This window comes from Microcaecilia unicolor, chromosome 3 (genome assembly GCF_901765095.1).
Source record: "Microcaecilia unicolor chromosome 3, aMicUni1.1, whole genome shotgun sequence".
Lineage (NCBI taxonomy): Eukaryota > Metazoa > Chordata > Amphibia > Gymnophiona > Siphonopidae > Microcaecilia > Microcaecilia unicolor.
The window spans coordinates 150782254-150800421 of NC_044033.1; the positions used below are offsets into that span (position 1 = coordinate 150782254).

Below are 18168 nucleotides of genomic sequence, written 5' to 3' on the forward strand. Positions count from 1 at the left end.
GCTATCTGTTCCGAGTTGCGCGAACCTAGGTCTAGAGCCTTTACCATCACCTCTGTGAGTTCCGGTATAAATTCCGCGGAGGTTGGCTTAGCCAGGGAGGAGGGCACCATCATGTCTTCACCCTGCTTTGCCTGATCTTGTCCTCGACGCAGCGGTTTGGTCAACATTTGTGATACTGATGCACTCAGGAATTTGTCCATAGACTCCTAGACCTGTGGGGTGCGTTTGTTGGTCAAAAAGGTTTTTCCATCAGCGTTAAAAGTTGATGAGAGGGGTTCAGGTACTCACAGCTGGCTATAACACGTCTGCTGCTGCTCACAGCATCACGTGACCACCCCCCCCCCCCCCCCCCAACTAATGTTTTTAATCAATGATAAAGAATTTATGTTTTGAATTGTAAGGTTACAGAGATGCTCAAATAAATGATTTGTAAAGTTATCTGCCCATGTGCAAGTTGTGTGCACTGTTTAACAGTACCTCTTGGGAATAATCACAGGGCAAGAATACGCACTATGTCTACACAGTACACTATAAGTTGGTTAAAAGATTTTTGTAAGTGAATAGATGTGGAAGTGTTTGAAATGGGATATGTATATGACTTATGATATACTCTTTGGCGATAGGCTAGAATAGCAATTGATTTTATTCTGAATTAACTATAACTAGAATTGTATAAAGCAAAAAAATCAGAGAACAGCATTGTGCTAATGGTATTTTGTTAAGGAATTGGCCACATGTTAAGTGAATTGTTATTTTGTATGACCTTAGGTCTTCTTTGCCCTGCTCTATTTACTTATTTTATTCCTTTGAGTCATGCTACAGATTCACTCTATTCTTATTTACTCCACGTTGACGCCTTCCAGAAGCTGCATGCCATTTCATATGTGAAACCCTGACTGGGTACACTCTAATGCAACTTTGTGCCAACTGCGTCTTACCAGAAAAGAGAAGATGCTGAGAACCAACGCTGACCGCTGTTAATTCATCTGTTACATGGACATTTATACATAGACATTATGGAGTTTCGTTTTCTACTTTTACTCATGCCTTATCTTTCTATTAGATTCCTTGATGTTACTTTACTGTTTGTATCCCGTGGTCTCCCATCCCATTGTACTGGGACTATTTACAATCTTTTATAACGTCTGTCTTACATTTCCAAGGAACTTGCCAGACAGAAGGGGGAATAGTTTGGATAGTTCAGAAAATCCCAAGGCCTTGAAAATAACAGACCTGGTCCACAGAAAATACTGCACCCATAAGACCTGGAAGGATCCTGTTTACGTTGGCCCATTCAAAGTTGAAGCTGTAACTGCTAAGGCAGCCAAGCTACAGGATCACACTTCCTGGGTTCACTTAAAAGACATTAGAATCTTCCTGGACTTTTGTTTTGCTTTACTTTTATTTTAGCATTAATCTTGTTTATACTAGAAAAGTCTAAGGTAATTATCATCATGTACCTTTTCATACTGCTACTCCCGATGGGACTATAACCAAAGCTTTGCAAGGACTGACCACCCTAGCTAACGAACTCGCAGAGCATTCTGGCATAGACACCACCTGGACAGGGTGGCTGGACAGCGCCTCTCTGCAGCAACCTCTTATTGTTATTGCTGTTTTTGAACTTGTAGGCTGTTGCATTATACCCTGTGTTGGGAGACGCGTGGAACGTCTAATTGAAACGGCCCTAAGTAAGAAAGATCCCATAGGACAATATGTGCTATATGAGAGACTGATTCGCAATGATAATGCTGGACTCTATGATGAACTGGGCTGTAATGTGCCTGATGATTATGAAAATATGGATACTAACATGTAATATTGCTTTTAAGATAATATGTAATCCCTTGCCAACATATTTAGTTGAAACAGCTTGAAATGAAGAATACATACAGGACAAGCTTTTGTCCTGTATGAAACAGTACATATTAATGCTTATTTTTGTTATACTACATTTTTGTGTGTAAGGACTGATGTTATTTTCAATCCATAATAGTCATATGCTTTCTTGGCTTCCTGATTTTGAATTGCTACTAATATGCTAAAAATTTGATAATAAGATATACCTAATATTCATCCTCCTAGGCTGGTCCTCCTCCCCTGCAACCATGGGACAGGTCGAAAGTTGTAATTGGAATAAGGCCCATGGGGAGGTTCCCAATTGGGGTAACCCATGCAATATCCGGCTTCTCCTATATAAGCGCAAAACTATGGAATGACCTCCCAAAAGCTGTGAAAACAATGCACGACCACCTGAACTTCAGGAAATCACTAAAAACCAATCTCTTCAAAATGGCCCACCCCAACAACCTCACGTAAACCTCTTCACCCAGCAATGACTATAATCGTACTGGACAACACGCAATCTTCATCCCTTGTGACCCTCCACGTATAGCTCATACGATCACTATACAACCTTGTATCTGTTATCAACCGACTTGGCAAACGCCTTGATGGTACTATGTAAGCCACATTGAGCCTGCAAATAGGTGGGAAAATGTGGGGTACAAATGCAATAAATAAATAAAAAATATACATTATGACCACATTGTTTTGTAACCCTTGCCCCACTAGAACTACACTCGTGAGTTAATAATTTTTTTTTGTGTGCCTTCGTCTTAGTGCTTTTGAGGTCGTGTGGCCATGATGGGTAAGATAAGCCCTTCTTCCCGCCCTGCTGAGGGAACTTGTACTGCTTGCAACCTAAGACAGCCAACGGCCGGGGCACTAACCTTCCTGTGTAGCAATTGAAGGCCGACCACGGTTCCAGGTGCAGGACTGGACTGTTACGTGCAATGGGAAATTTCCCAAAGTAATGAACATTACGTATCCCTATTTGTGAAAGCCTTCAAGGAGGGATATGTATATAATAAACAAGCATTAAACAAATGTCATCAAGAGCACACATAAGGAGGCATATTTTCAAAGTGTTTAATCTTACAAAGTTCTATAGTAACCTAAGGAACTTTGTAAGTCTAAGCGCTTTGAAAATGAGCGCCATAGTGTGCACTCTCCTTAAAGATTGCACACTATTTACACAATGGGCTAGATTCTATATATGGCGCCTGAAAAATCCACGTGGAAATAAAATACACCTAGGAGTATTCTCTAAAGTACGCCTAAATTTAGGCATACTTTAAAGAACAGACCTAAATTTCTGTGTAGTTTATAGAATAGGCAGAGTGCCCATCCTCATGACTACATTTAGTAGCGGGCAGTTATGCCAAGTAAAACTTGGTGTAAATCCTGAAGCTTAAATTAGGCGCAGTCCGGGTGTATTCTATAACAACGTGCATAGATTTGAGAAACGCCCACAACCTGCCCATTCCACACCCACTTTTCAACTATGCAAATTAGAATTCACATGCATCGCTTTGCAGAATAGGCTTAGACAGCTGTGAACGTAAATTCTAATCATTGCCTGTGTCTAGGCACCAATGTAAAAGTTTATGGCACAATAGCAGCCTTATGCCAGAGATTTTTCAACCTTGTCCCATAGTTTATGGAGCAATCTCCCTATATATGGAAAGAAACTGAGCCACATAAGGTCTTTTGTGCATATGCCAAAGTTCTTACACTATAAATGTAAGGGCTTCAATATGAATAACCTGGAAAAGAGCTCTTATGAAAATATTCAAATACCACCAGAACACAAATAAGTTGTAATAACAAAGAGGTATATCTTACAGAAAAAAGTGTTGTATGCATGAAACAGTCTCCCAGTGGCAAGAGAAAATTCAAGAAAGCAGGGGACAAATACATAGGATGCACAGCAAAGGAAAAGGAATATATACAGAAGATCACATGAATTCTGCAGAACTGTACTGGATAGGAAAATGGATAGACCAGGTAGGTCTCGTGGTCTTAAATGTAGAAACTGAGGAGAAATTAGATCTTACCTGCTAATTTGCTTTCCTTTAGTCCCTCCGGACCGGACCAGGCTTGGACTGATGGGTTGTGCTCGCCTACCAGCAGGTGGAGACTGAGAAAAAACTCTGACTCTAGAGAGCCAATAGGAGCCCTGGCCATGTGACCTTAGCCTCAGTATTTGAATAACAAAGCAGGAAAGAAAGAAAGACGACCTGTGCCGTATGGAATCCTAGCAGCCACAAAGCACTCGGCAATGCCAAGTATCAGAGCTCACCAGCAACTCTCACCAGAGAAGTGGTATGGCCCGATATGTATTACAGCTCACCAGCAACTCTCACTAGAGAAGTGGTATGGCTCACTTGTCTTATAGCTCACCAGCAACTCTCACCAGAGAAGTGGTATGGCCCACTTAAGATTTTATATATATTCCATCAACTGAGCTTATCAGCAACTCTCACCAGAAAAGTGGTAAATCATATTTAAGGTTTTATAGATATTCCAGCAACTGAGCTCAGCCACAACTCTCACCAGAGAAGTGGTATGGCGTATTTAAGGTTTTATAGATAGATTCCAGCAATTGAGCTCACCAGCAACCACCAGAGAAGTGGTATAGACCACGTAAAGTTCTGTATATATATAGTATTGTTCCACGAATTGTAAAGGAATGAATACACTTCCTACTGAATACACTTCCTACTTAATAAAAGAAGCTAAAGAGTAGAGAGAACAAACATGGGAGGGGCCTGGTCCGGTCCGGAGGGACTAAAGGAAAGCAAATTAGCAGGTAAGATCTAATTTCTCCTTCCTTAGCGTCCCTCCGGACCGGACCAGGATTGGACTGATGGGAAGTACCAAAGCAGTAATCTGAAGGGAGGGACCCTATGAAAACTGCAGAGAAATGTTCATGCTGCATAGGCCACCTGGCGACAACTAACATGTAGTGTGTCCCAATGAGCAAAATAAAATGAAACTAGGACTAAGTTGCCAACTTACCAATGTGCACCGAGAGCACCAAAAATCGCCGTAGTAAGAATAGAGCCCGCTTCTGAAGTTGTGGAATATGTTGTAATACGCTGTGGAACTGCCCTCTCAGCGAGAAGAGAAATAGACACTCTCATTTCCTTGATCCTTCGCAATATAGCGGGTTAGAAACAATGAAAAACTTTTACGCCTACTGGCTAGAAGGACAAAACCAATAAGAAAAAAACGATTGGGAAAGGTGAAAACTTTAAACTACAGCAGACCGAAAAGAAGTTACCAACTGTAGAAGTATTCCACACATAGATCTACTTGCTGCAATGGCTACTGGGAAACACTGCTTGAAGAGGAAAACTTTATAGAAAAAGTTATGGCTACTAGAAAACAGAACTTTAAGAGTCTGTTCACCTAGTTCACCTAGCTGGTGGACGAAGCGGGAGGTACAGGTGCAGGACTCCTTTAAGAAACCGCTTTGACAGTGGATGCTGCATAAGCGTGCGGTTGTCAACAGTATCATGCATCACTGATAGAGCTGCCAAATGAACTCTAATGGATGAGTAAGACAGACAAGATTTCGCAAGATGCAGAAGATATTCCAAAACATGCAAAATGGATACTGTTTGTGGAATGAAGTGGCGAGAGGAGTACCACAGAGTGAACCGTCGCCACTTTGATTCATAGGACTTTAATGTAGATTTCTGTCTGGAAGCAATTAAAACTTGAAGTACTTCCTGCGAAAATATCAAAGATGTTGCAGACCCAGTAACCACGCCATAAGTTTGAGTGACTGGGGGTCCGGATGTAGAAGGGTGCCTTGGTTCTGCGTAAACACCTAGTGAGATGATGGAAGAAACGCATAAAGAAGGCTGAAAAACCCCTGCTGGACGTTGGCATCTGTCCCTGTCTCCGTCAAGACTGTTGCTGAACGGAAGAAGCAAGAAATGTTCGTGAGCCTGAAGGCAAAAAGAGATAACCCTGAAGTGTCGCAGTGAGGAAGTAAGGCTGAAAAAATGAGAGTCCATTCACCTAAATGCAGGGTGACACAACTAAGAAAAAATGAGTACAAACTCAAGAGTATACTCTTAACTCCTCCTTGGCGGATGACATAACCCATTGCCATGGCAAGGACCAACATAGCTCTCTCCGCCTTGTTTGTCAGTAGGGAAAACAAAATTCACCCGAAGGTAAAACGAATTGCTGAGGTCCCCCAGAAAAAAAATATATACAAACAAGCTTCTGCCAAAAAGTGTACTGCACGAAGCATCCCAATGACAGAACTAAGGTTCTTGAGATAACTAGATGACACTTAAATAGCGCGATTGATGACCCTGAGATTCGCAATAGGATGAAGGAAAATTCCTTCTTGGGCATTAGAAAGTAAAATTGCATTCTGCAGAATAGAGCGAGGAAATGGCCGAAGGCCCAAGGTCACCAAGAAAAATATAAACTGGGATGTTTGCAGAGGAGACAAAAGACTGTGCGCCAACCTGACTAAACAAAGAGAAAATCAGAGATATCTGATGAGAGATCAAATGAGAGGCCTGGCTACAATCACCACCCAACCTAGAGACTGTAAGAAATGCAACACCCGGTGCGTGACCTGAGAACTCTGCTGATAAGACTTTCTCCAATTAGGCAGTCGTCTAGGTAAGAATGAAATGACCCTAAGAGCGCAATGAACATCCTCTTAGATCTATAAAAGAACAGAAGAGAGAGTACTGCTGAAAATGACCGGTTAATGCATAAGCAAAAAACTAGCCATTCTCTGGATCCTGAGGAGAAGAGGAAGGGTGACCAAGGACACCAGTTAAATAGAGCTACAAACTCCAACCCTATCTCTATGGCGTTCCATAGTTGGGTAAGTTCTGAATATAGAAAGTTCTGAATATAGGAGTCCACCAGCTATGGTAGTACGCTCCGGACAGAAAAAAAATTGTCCCAGTATGAACGTCTGATTCACCGGCCTGTAATTTCTTGGATCTCCCTAATCCACATACCACTAATCCACGTACCATGGTCATGCGTCCTCCCTCACTGAGATGTAGATTGTAAGCTCCTTTGAGCAGGGAACGTCCTTCTTTGTTAATTTGTACAGCGCTGCGTAACCCTAGTAGCGCTCTAGAAATGTTAAGTAGTAGTAGTAATACCAGACTCACACCCAATAGATATGAATGTTGAGCTTGTTTCAGGTTAAAACACCGAACCTAGGCCCAGGGTCCCCGGTGTTCCTAGTGGTGAACAGCCATGGCAAATATTGTATGCGTTAGTTTGCAGAATTACTGCAAAGCCTTGCTTTTGGAGCAGAGATTTCTGTTCGATACTCTCGTGAGAGTTTTTTTTTTTTTTCTTTAATGCTGTTCTGGCTGTAGAAAGGTGGACATTTGAGCTTCCCCAGAATGGTAAAACTTATGTACCTATGCCCATTAGATATGAATGCTGGACTTGATGGACTTTAGGCCTTACCCACCATAACCATACTTATGTACCTATGGTATAAATACACAGGAAGTGAGTGAATCCCCTTCCAATTGAAAGAACACTTTGGAGTGAAGGTGCATAGAATGAAAATGAAAAAGGACAAACTTGGAAATTACCTGTAACGAAAAAAGTGAAGTTGTGCCACAGCCACTTGGTGAAGGCAGTGTAGACAAGACTGTATCTGAATTCAAGAAAGCTTGATATAACATCAGGTCTCTAAGGAAGAGGAAGAGATAGCAGATGGTATGTATAGGCATACTGGACCAAACCAGGATGTTTATAATCTGCCAATGCTGAACTGATAGAGTAGAGACAAACATGAGTAGATGGTTTCAGGACCGTCCACTATCTTTAAGTGAAAGGATGACTTTATTCTCTAAGTGACCATATGTCCTGTAAAAACCAGAAGAAAGCTAAAATGAAAAATGAGAGGCTTCAAGGCAGTTGGAAAAGAAGGGAAGACATGAATAAAGCATGCCTGCTAAGGCAGCTGAGTGACTGGGAGCTTGGTAGACAGGACTGTCCCTCAGAGAATATGAAAGAGCTGATATATCCCCATGGCATCTGAACAATATACTGTATGCCTCTAGAGAAGGCTTCTTAAAGTCGGAAAAAGAAAACACTGTATAACACTACAGCCATTGAGTGTGTCTGTTAAGTTCTTAAAACACTATATAACATCATAGGCATGGAGTAAAATGCTTGAAAGAAACTAAGATATTATGGTCAGAATTGCAAAGTACCAATCAATTGACTCTTAGACAATGTAGTCCTATTCACCATGGAATGAGAGACAGAAATTTACTCTATGCCTATAGAGAAAGTTTCTAAAGTTCTTAAAACACTGTATAATACTACAGCTATTGAGGAAAATGCTTGAAATGAATTATGATATTATGATAAGATGTAGATTTTCCACCAGGCAATGAAAAATGACTGAGCACCAGAAAAAACTAGTGTTAACAGCCCCGTGATACATAGAAATTTAAAAGAAGAAAAGCTTGTTATATATCCATATATGAAAGGAGCCCCCTTTCAACCAAATATTGCCTGCTGATGTGAAGAGCATTTTAGAATACGCCGTTCAGCACATACAAAAGTGTACACATCTTGGAGCCGAACTGCTCTATGAACTGCAGCCTTACCTTCAGCAGAGAGATCCCCGACTGATAAGATGGAGGGAGAAACAAAATGGCCGCCGTTCGCTCCACTGGCCCTGTGGCGATCGTCGACAGCGCGCCCGACACCTCCGAACAAGCGGAGCCCAGTGGAACGGCGAAGAAACAACAGCCGGCGAAAAAGGCCCCGAAAAAACTGGAGGCAGCACCGGACCCGAAGAAACCTTGAAGGGAGAGCAAAATTTACACGTTCCGGCTGCGTGAACTGCGCGACGCTGACCGACAGCAGCTGTTTGAACTTTTAAGCCATATCGGAAAAAACAGGTGGCCGCGCTTACGCGGTTCGCACCTTTTTTTTTTTTTTTTTTTTCATTTGTTTAAACTGCCGCCGCCAAAACGCAAGAAAATGGAGGAAATTAAATCTGACGAGAAAAATCGCTGTTTAAAGTCACAGATACTGAATTTTCTTCTGTTTTTTTTTTTTTTTTTTTATAACCCCTCAATCATAATAAAACACTGGAGCTGCCTGCTTGTTAGAAGTCTGGGGAAAGAAAGGCTGCTTCTTTGAATTTCCTTTTATTTGATTTAATTCTTTTAAAGCAGCTACCTGTTAAAAGTGGCTGCCTCTCCCAAAGACGGTACACCTTTCCAGAGAAAGGGACGGCCCTTCCCTGCTAAGCCAGGGAGATGGGGAGGAAGGGGGGTGGACTCGAGACACCCGAGTTTAACACCCCCGAGGCTGTCAAAGAAAGAAGAGAAAGGAAACCCTTTCAAGCCTCTAAATAAGATTCCAGGCACAGAAGAATTATCACAAATATCTGTAATATCTAAAGAGAAAAGGAGAGAGACTAATGGGCTCACTTCCTACCTGCTGGGAGACTGAGAAAATACTGAGGCTAAGGTCACATGGCCAGGGCTCCTATTGGCTCTCTAGAGTCAGAGTTTTTTCTCAGTCTCCACCTGCTGGTAGGCGAGCACAACCCATCAGTCCAAGCCTGGTCCGGTCCGGAGGGACGCTAAGGAATGGGAAATTATCATATAAAGGCATACCTAAAAGCCTAGCCACTTATCCCAGAGAAACTTAGGAGCCCTTTTACTAAAGCTTAGTGATACTTCCTGCTAAGAAGCTCATACATATATAATGGGCTTCTTGGCATTTAGCTGCACTAAGCTTTAAGTAAAAGGGCCCCTTAGAGACCTCCTTATTCCAAAATAAACACTCTAACAGTGAAAAAGGACTCAGTCAGACAGCAATAGTGTTGTTACCATGACTAAGCATTTGGGAAGTGGTGCAAGCAAGAACACAGGTCTGTTTTCAAATGAGTTTTACATAAGCAACAAAATCTGAATCAGCATGTATCGACTGCTATTCTTAGTTAAGAAAAATTGTGTTTGCCCTGACTTAGAGTAAAGGAGACCAAAAGGAGAATTAAATGATGTGCAACTCAAAATAAGAATTAAAAAAACAAGAAGAATAAGTGTTTAAAGTGGGAAAGAACATATTTTTTACCAGAATTATACAAGGCCAATTTCAGTGTTTTTAGTGCACTCCATTATATAGTGCTAAAATTAAACCACCATTACAGGTAACCATTTTCTACAGCTGCTGTAGCATTACCAGCAGCTTGGCACCTTTGTCAGGCTCTGTAGGTTGCCAAATTTAAATCCCCCTAAATCAAATCCTCACTTGTGTTTTATGATGAAACTGAAAATAATAATAAGATGCTGTTTTTCCACCAGCTCCCTAAGGGCCTCTTATCAAGACATGCTAGCAGTTCCCGATGCGGTAATGAAAACCAAGCCCATTTACTTTGAATGGGCTCTGTCGGCATTGCTGCACGGCTTGATAAGAGGCCTTAAAATTTTTTTAAACCTCCAATAATGATCACAAACAGTTTTATTTATATATCTACAAGTGGTACAATACCCACTACTTGTGAAAGCAATGTTCCTTTTAAAAGTTCACTATTTTAAATTCAATAGAATTACTCCAAAACGGCAAAAAAGAAATTTTTAAACCTGCCTGATACTAAAACTTTAAGGGCCCTGTTTGCTAAGCTGCACTGTAGGCGTGCTAGCATTTCTAGCATGTGCTAATGCTAAAGACACCCATATATTCCCATGGGTGTCTTTAGAGTTAGTGTGCATTAATTTTTAGCACTTGCTAGTGTACCTTAGTAAACAGGGCCCTAAATCTGTGATAATAAAGTCCACCATCCTTCTATCCCAAATTTGCTGTATGAAACTATATCCACAGCATTTTAAAATTACAAACACTGACACAGATCTGTTGCCGTTTCATAAAACATAGAAAAATAGCTTTCGTATATACCAACATCCTAGGGTTGTTAAAAGGAAACCCCCAACTCCAACGTCACAAGATCGTCTCACTTTACCTGTAAAAAAAAAAAAAAAAAAAGGTTTCTTTCAAAACCTGAATTGGAAAATTGCACAAACTAAAGCCCTTTCATTCAAATCAATACACAACTGCTTAATACCAGCCATGCACCTCATTAATCAGGATGGGAATGGGTTACATGTGTTGCTCTTAAACAGTTCAGTCCTGGTTGACAAACTATCATCCTGAAGGAAAAAAACTCAACATCTAGCTGAACCATCTCAGTAGTTTCTTGGTTCTTGAGTACCCCTAGACATTTAGGTTTTCAGGATACACACAATGAATTTTGTATGAGACAACTGCATACAATGAAGACAATACATACAAAACAAAACCCAAAACAAAACAATTGGATAGATAACACTCAAGAACTAGCCTGAGAACCAATGCTCTAGCTAAAGGAAGGTAGTGTCTGTAACTACATGTGGGACTTCCTGATACAAGGCTGAATCTGTGCCTTTGCTTCACAACCAAGAGGAGATACAGATGAGGGAACAGAGTTGCCAAGAAGGCAGATGTTCATACTTGGTAATTCATTTCACTATTGAGCTACATTGGCAAAAAAAAAAAACCATACTGTAAAGCAGGAATTTAAGAGGAAGGAAATGGAGAAAATCTCAGACAGAAGTAGGGCAGAGAAAAGGGTGGATGGAGAAGAAGGAGGAAGAAAAGATTGTTGTATAGCTGTACTGAGTGTTTTCCATGGACAGCAGAATCCTGCAGGCACACAAGTGGTAATTTCACTGGGCAGAGAAAAGTCGGGTCTGTCTTTCAGGTACCGATGATCAATTTCCCTGTGCTGTTCCAAACAGCGCTGTAAACTCAGCACCAGAACAGCGTGTGGAAATAAAGCCCTGATGATCAAAGCTAATAGCATGCAAATGTAGGCGCGCAATTAGCTTTGATAATTGGGGTACTTCTGTGCTTGGGCATGCACCCAAGGCATAATGCTCCCACAGAAGTTGTTTGACAGGTCCAGGCTGTCAAAAAAAAAAAAAAAAAAAAAAAAGCCCGGACCTGTCAAAACATTAGCAATCCAATCCTTCTCCCCCCACCCCAAAAGACAAAGTGCTAGAGAGCTGGAGGTCCAGTGGACCTCCAGCCCTCTACCCTGGTAGCGTAACCCCAAAAGAAGACACTCCCCTGTTTCTCCCTTATATGGTAGGGAAGGTACAGGAGGGGTTCGGGAGGTACTAGAACACCAGGGCAAGTGGGAGTAGGGTTGCCCACTAGGCCACCAGGGAAAGTTTTTATTTTTGGTGTCGGGGGGGGGGGGGGGGGGGGGTTAGGGAGGCTAGAAGTCCACTGGACCTCCAGCCCCCTTGTACCAGTGTTGGATGGGTCGGGGGAAGGAAGAGGCCACTGGGCCACCAAGGAAAACTTGTCTGGGGGGGGGGGGGTAGGGGGACCTGGAAGCATGCAAATGCATGCTGCACAGAGCTCCCAATTACTCCCTAATGCTCAGCACACCCTAACAGCAGCTCTGAGGTGGCGTAGGTTTTGTCGTGGGAGCAGCACCAATGTTTGTCTCGCTGAGCACTGGGGAGGAATAGTTAATGCTCTGTTTAGCATGCAGTTGCATGCTATTTGCAGAGTCCGCAAGCATCTTGTTTCACGCGCTCGCAGGCTCTGATCATGGAGCATGAGCAAACACGGGCACTAGTATGGCGCTAATACCCTTTAGCACCTGCTTTTGCTTCTAATCATTGGCCCACCAGTGCTCAGAAACCTCTTGGCTAGCTTCAAAGAGTGAAGGACGTCCATAGGCACAGCACGTCTTTTTTATATATATATATATATATATATATATATATAGTGAAGGACGTCGGATGTCCTTGGCATGCGCAGAGCAGCCAGCATAACACTTGGTTGCTCTGCGCGTGCTCGACCGGCCGACTGTTTAATGATGGAATAGAGAATGCAAGTGAGCTACAACGAGCAGCTTATTTGCATTCCTATTCCTTGATGCATGCCCGTTCCTTACCGATTCGCTAAGGGAATCGGTAAGGAAAGGGCTTTAACGAGTCTTTAGTGCATCTTGGCCCAAGTCACTGTGGTTTTCAAGATGTCTACAATGAATAAACATTGAGTCACCTCGATTACTGCAATGCCATCTATGCCGGATGCAAAGAAATTAGGAAACTCCAGACTGCCCACAACACAGCAGCCAGACTCATATTTGGAAAAACAAAATACGAAAGCGCCAAACCCCTAAGAGAAAATCTCCACTGGCTACCACTAAAAGGATGTATTGCGTTCAAAGTCTGCACCCTAATCCACAAAATAGTTCACGGTGAAGCCCCAACTTACTTCAGACCTCATAGACCTGCTAACCAGAAACACGAGTTCAGCACGTACATTCTTGAATCTCCACTACCCCAGCTGCAAAGGACTTAAAACAATGAATGACCTAACAATCTTCCGAAAACTACTGAAAACCAACCTACTATTCAAGAAGGCATACCACAAAGACCCATCCTAATTACCAGAAAACTAGACTCTGCCCGAACTATACAATAACAAATTCTTTACATTAGCCTGACAACCTCCTCAGTTACTAGTGAAAATTACACAACACGCACTACCACTTTACTTCTGAAGACGGAATTGACCTCTATCGCTTATATCGGAAATGATACATTCCACTATTGAGGAACTTCTATGCATTATCACTTTGTATTCTATTGTACCTTGTATGTTGTCTTAATACAATAATATTTGTAATTCTCTACCTGGAATGGCGATCACCATTACGGCCTAATGTAAGCCACATTGAGCCTGCAAACTGGTGGGAAAATGTGGGATACAAATGCAACAAATAAATAAACATGAGAGAGATTTGCATATTTGTAGGTATCCTGAAAATCTGACTGGCTCGGTGTATCCCAAGGATTGGGCTGAGAACCTCTTGTCTATCCCCTTTCACCTTCATCCTGCATACCCTTTGTTCAAGCTTCTGTTCAGCTCAGACTTGCCTCATGGGCATTTACACTACGGAAGTATTTTAAATGTCTCCATTGTATCTCCCTTGTCCCACCTTTCTTCCAAAGTACACATATTGAGATCTTTGTCTGTCCCCTCCCCCACCCCGTGCTTTATGACAAGGGCTATCAACTATTTTAGCAATCACTATCAACTCCAGCCGGTTTATATCCCTTTGAAGGTACAATCACCAGACTTTATACATAGAACTCCAAAAGAGCTTTCACCTGAAACATACAGAGCCATTATCACCATTCTGCTCCTGATGTATCCAACCATCATACTGGCTTTTGCCATCATCTTTTTCACCTGTTTGGTCACCTTAAGATCATCAGAGGTGACCTTTTCCTGCTACCACTGTTTTCATACGCAGAAGTACTTTACCTGCTGTACTGTGCTCTTCTCTTGGAATTCTGCAACCCTTCTATTCTAGAACTCTTTGTTCGCTGCAAGAGATTAGACTAACAGTACCTTCCTTGTGACTTTGGGCAAGTCACTTAACCCTCCACTGTCCCAGGTACAAATAAGTATCTGTATATAATATGTAAACCGCTTTGAATATAGTTGGACAAACCACAGAAAGGCGGTATATAAAGTCCCATTCCCTTTCTGTGTCAAAGTGTCGTAAGACTACTACTAGAAATAGGTCCATTATTGATTGAGGCCCAGTAATTACAGAGATTACTGGTTACTTTAGTTTCAGAAAAGCAATTAAAATATTCTTGTTTAATCAATATTTAATGGATTTGTCCGCTGATAGTTAGGTCCATCTGGTTAATCTATTATAACTTAGTAGGATTTGTTCACCTATTTTTTCATTCTTTGGTATCCATTTGACCCTGCTAGGTAAGGCAGAATAGAAATGTCAAGATCAGATTAGACTTGATAAAGGAGCTTAGCAGGCCAGAATCAGCCTGCGGACCCCATGTTTGACATCCCTATGTTTAGATTATGAGTTTGAAATTAAAAGTCATGAAGTAAAACTAGATTACATTCTGTATACACTCACTTGTTGCTAAGAAATGTCCAAGACCTGCAACCAGTGATCCTGCAGCTCCATACAGCACTGACTCCCGGGCACAGGGCACCTTTTTAACATCTAAGATTCCTAGGAGCTTAAAAGACTTAAAAAGGAAAAAAAAAAAAAAAAAAAAAAAAAAAGTACAATACTTTAACAGGTCATATTTAAGCTGAACTTTTATCACTCGACTGCCTAATCTCTATGATACTAACAATCAAACACTACCACTCTAAACTGTATGTCGAATAGGGTCTCCCTATAGTCGATCTAATGTATGGTACAATCTAACCTATTACTCAGAGATATTCTTACAACACTTTAATGTATTTTTCCTTATCATGTATGTCCACAAATAGTATTTACTTACACCATGAGCAATTCCATTTAAATCATGTGCCATGTATGTCTCCACCTATGTATGCACCCTAACGCAATACCATTTGTAATCCTGCTACAAGGAAATGGCAACCGCCATTCCAGCAAATGTAAGCCACATTGAGCCTGCAAATTGGTGGGAAAATGTGGGATACAAATGCTACAAATAAATAAGCTAATTGATAATTATTTTCCCAGTGATCAAACGGGAATTCTCTCCAACTTTATATTTTCTTCAATGAATACAAATTTGTGTAAGTGGGGGGATTAGGGAATTCCTTAAATATTGTAATTGTGTTGTGATTTTACTGTTGTTGGATTTTTCTTTTTGCTTTGCACCGATACATAAGTTTAAAAAGATGAAAATACATCTAGTATAAATATAAATCATGAATTATCTTTGCTCTGTACATCACCTTGAGCACGGCTAGAGGCCATTAATAACATTAGCTAAAACAAAATACAGAAGTGAATTAGAATCTGTTTGCTTAGCACAAAGTAGCCCAATGTTATAGCACAGGGATACAAAAAAGAAAAATCTACTCAACAGTATTAGACTTCCTGTACACAAATCAATTATATTTTTATATAACAAATATTTCTGATGTAAATCAGTAGTAAAATCAAAGCTAGCGGTTCATTTTCAGAAATAGCCTAAACAAATTCTTAGCTAATAAAACAGGTATAGTTAGTTAATTTTGTATCCGGCAAGGCTGGAATCTATATTGTATTTATGTATAACATATTCCTACATAAAATGTACTTTCATTATGTGACTGCCTCTCAGAGATGCTGAGGAAGAATCTGTGATCCAACCCTCTTGGTCTCAAACATTTGCACCTTCTATCCACATGGAATTAACTCAGTGCTAACAAAGCTTTCCTCTAAATGAAGGAAAACTTTGTAGGTGAATAACCATGTACATCATCTTAAACCATCACAAAATCTGAAATGAGCCCCCTACTGGAGTTTTTTTTTTTGTTTGTTTGTGTGTGTGTGTGTGGGGGGGGGGGGGGGGGGGGAATTCATGAAGAAGTTTGGCTCTTTCCATGATCTAAAATGCTAGGGAAAGGGAATGCCCTGTTCAGGCAGGAGCCAGTGTTCACAGATATATTAGTAGAAATGTTTCTATGAAGAAGGTAACCTTGCCATACAATTGGGAACTCTGACCTCCACTTCTTCAACATTTAATGACTGGAAGAGGGGAGAGTGGGAAGGAAGAGTATGAATAGCAGAGTGGTCTGTCTTTCCATGGTACACTCACTCCCAGTGACTGGGTCCCCATGCATTTCTGCTTCACTTCTCTTTCTTACCTTTCCCTCTCTCCCCCCCCCCAAAAAAAAAAATTCATTCCCTCCCCTCTCAATCCCTTCCCCTCCTTGCTTCTTCTCTTTTGCCAGCAGGAGGCAAAAGTTGTGATAACTACCCTACTTTGTTACAAAAGCATTTTACAATAAATAATTGTATGCTGATGCCTTTGTGGCCATAAAGTATGAGAACAGAAAAAAAAGAATACCAGCATCATAATATTAAAATACATTTTGTGCTATAAAGAAGAAAACATGTAATAGGTTCAAATAAATAAAATATAAAGGTTTGAAGTATTAACAGTTTTGATGGAGTTTTATACTATAAAGCAACTATGAATTAAGCCAAATGATCCCTAGTTGAATGCCTAGAGAACAGGGCTTCCCAAACCTTCCCCAATGACATTGCAGCCTGTCAGATTTCTGGAATACCCAGAATAAATATGCATGAGATGAATTTGCATACACTGGAGATGATATATTCAAATGCAAATTCATTGTTGACATGCTAAAAACCTTCCAGGTTGTGAAAACTAACTAGGACACTAGCCACCATCCTACAGCAGCAGGATTAATTTTCTAGAAATTACATTATCTTTTGCATTACAGATATGATTCAACTTCTGATTAAAAGAAAGCAGACTGATACCTCAGTACTTTCCAAAAGATCAGATTCAGAATGAGAACTGTCTGAAGTCTGCAAAACAAGAAAGCAGCTATAAAAAAAATTGCTTTTCAGCATTTCCATGACAGTGAACATGTTCTCAGTCCTTAAACCTGCTCAGACACCTGCAGCTGCTTCTCCACATTTTGTCCTGAAGCCATGGAGCACTTGAGTCTCTGAAGCTGTTGCTGAAGAGAAATTAAAAGAGAGTAAATCAGTCTACTAGATAAAACAAGTCATTTGAGGTGCACAGCATGCAATGCAAAACCTATATATAAACATTACCAAGCTCACTAGCTACACCAATAATTCTCAACTTTGTTTTGGAGGCAAACACATCTGGTCACTTCACCAGGATATGCACGAGGAATAAGAATGAAATCAGTACAAACAAATCTCTTTCACACAGGTATACATACTACTATAGCCCAATTTTTTTAAACAACTTTTTAAATAAAATTAGAAAAGTCACTGTTAACCTGTATGTTTGTTCCCGCTAAACAATAAAAGCAGTACAGTATAGGGACTGTCTCTTATATTATTAGCACACCACCAAATAAATCTAACAGCAACGTAAAAATGACTAGAAGTAATTTTATCTTCAAAAAGACAGATTGTAAAAGATGCTTATAGCCAGCAGATGTTCTCCTTAAACATGTCTACAAGTCCTGGCAACAGCATCTCCTCATGCATTTGACTGCCTTCACACAAATTCACAAACAGCGATCGACACCTCCATCCTCTCCCTTTTCCACTATCCTCAGCCAAACGTTTTTGTTTTTTTCCTCGTCTCCCCATTAGCCGTCCAGCATCTCTCTCTCTCTCGTTCTCAAGCTCTCTTCTAACCCTACTGCATCCTCCTAACTTCAAGCTCACCTTTAAGGTCACCACCGGCACTACTGCTACAGACTAGCTACTCTGAGTCCTCACCTCCTTTTGGGTCGTCCCCCGACTTCCGCCCCGTCTGACAACTTCCT

General features: G+C 41.0%; 1 protein-coding gene across 7 annotated transcripts in view; it reads right to left on the reverse strand.

The window, feature by feature from the left end:
• The window catches only part of LOC115465758 (cytochrome c oxidase assembly protein COX20, mitochondrial), a 34016-nt gene that overhangs the window by 15363 nt on the left and 485 nt on the right, over positions 1-18168 (reverse strand). Inside the window, exons 1-5 of one of the 7 annotated variants that reach the window (XM_030196468.1) lie at positions 18068-18149; positions 17317-17379; positions 17177-17224; positions 14834-14948; positions 10777-10840 (exon numbers count right to left, since the gene is read on the reverse strand). In XM_030196468.1, coding sequence (XP_030052328.1) covers positions 10777-10840; positions 14834-14948; positions 17177-17224; positions 17317-17352 — 263 coding nt within the window. In that variant the 5' untranslated portion in view covers positions 17353-17379; positions 18068-18149. Of the gene's footprint in view, positions 1-10776; positions 10841-14833; positions 14949-17176; positions 17244-17316; positions 17380-18067; positions 18150-18168 lie in introns of those variants that run through there. The other 6 variants (XM_030196464.1, XM_030196466.1, XM_030196469.1 and 3 more) reach the window with 6 other exon arrangements.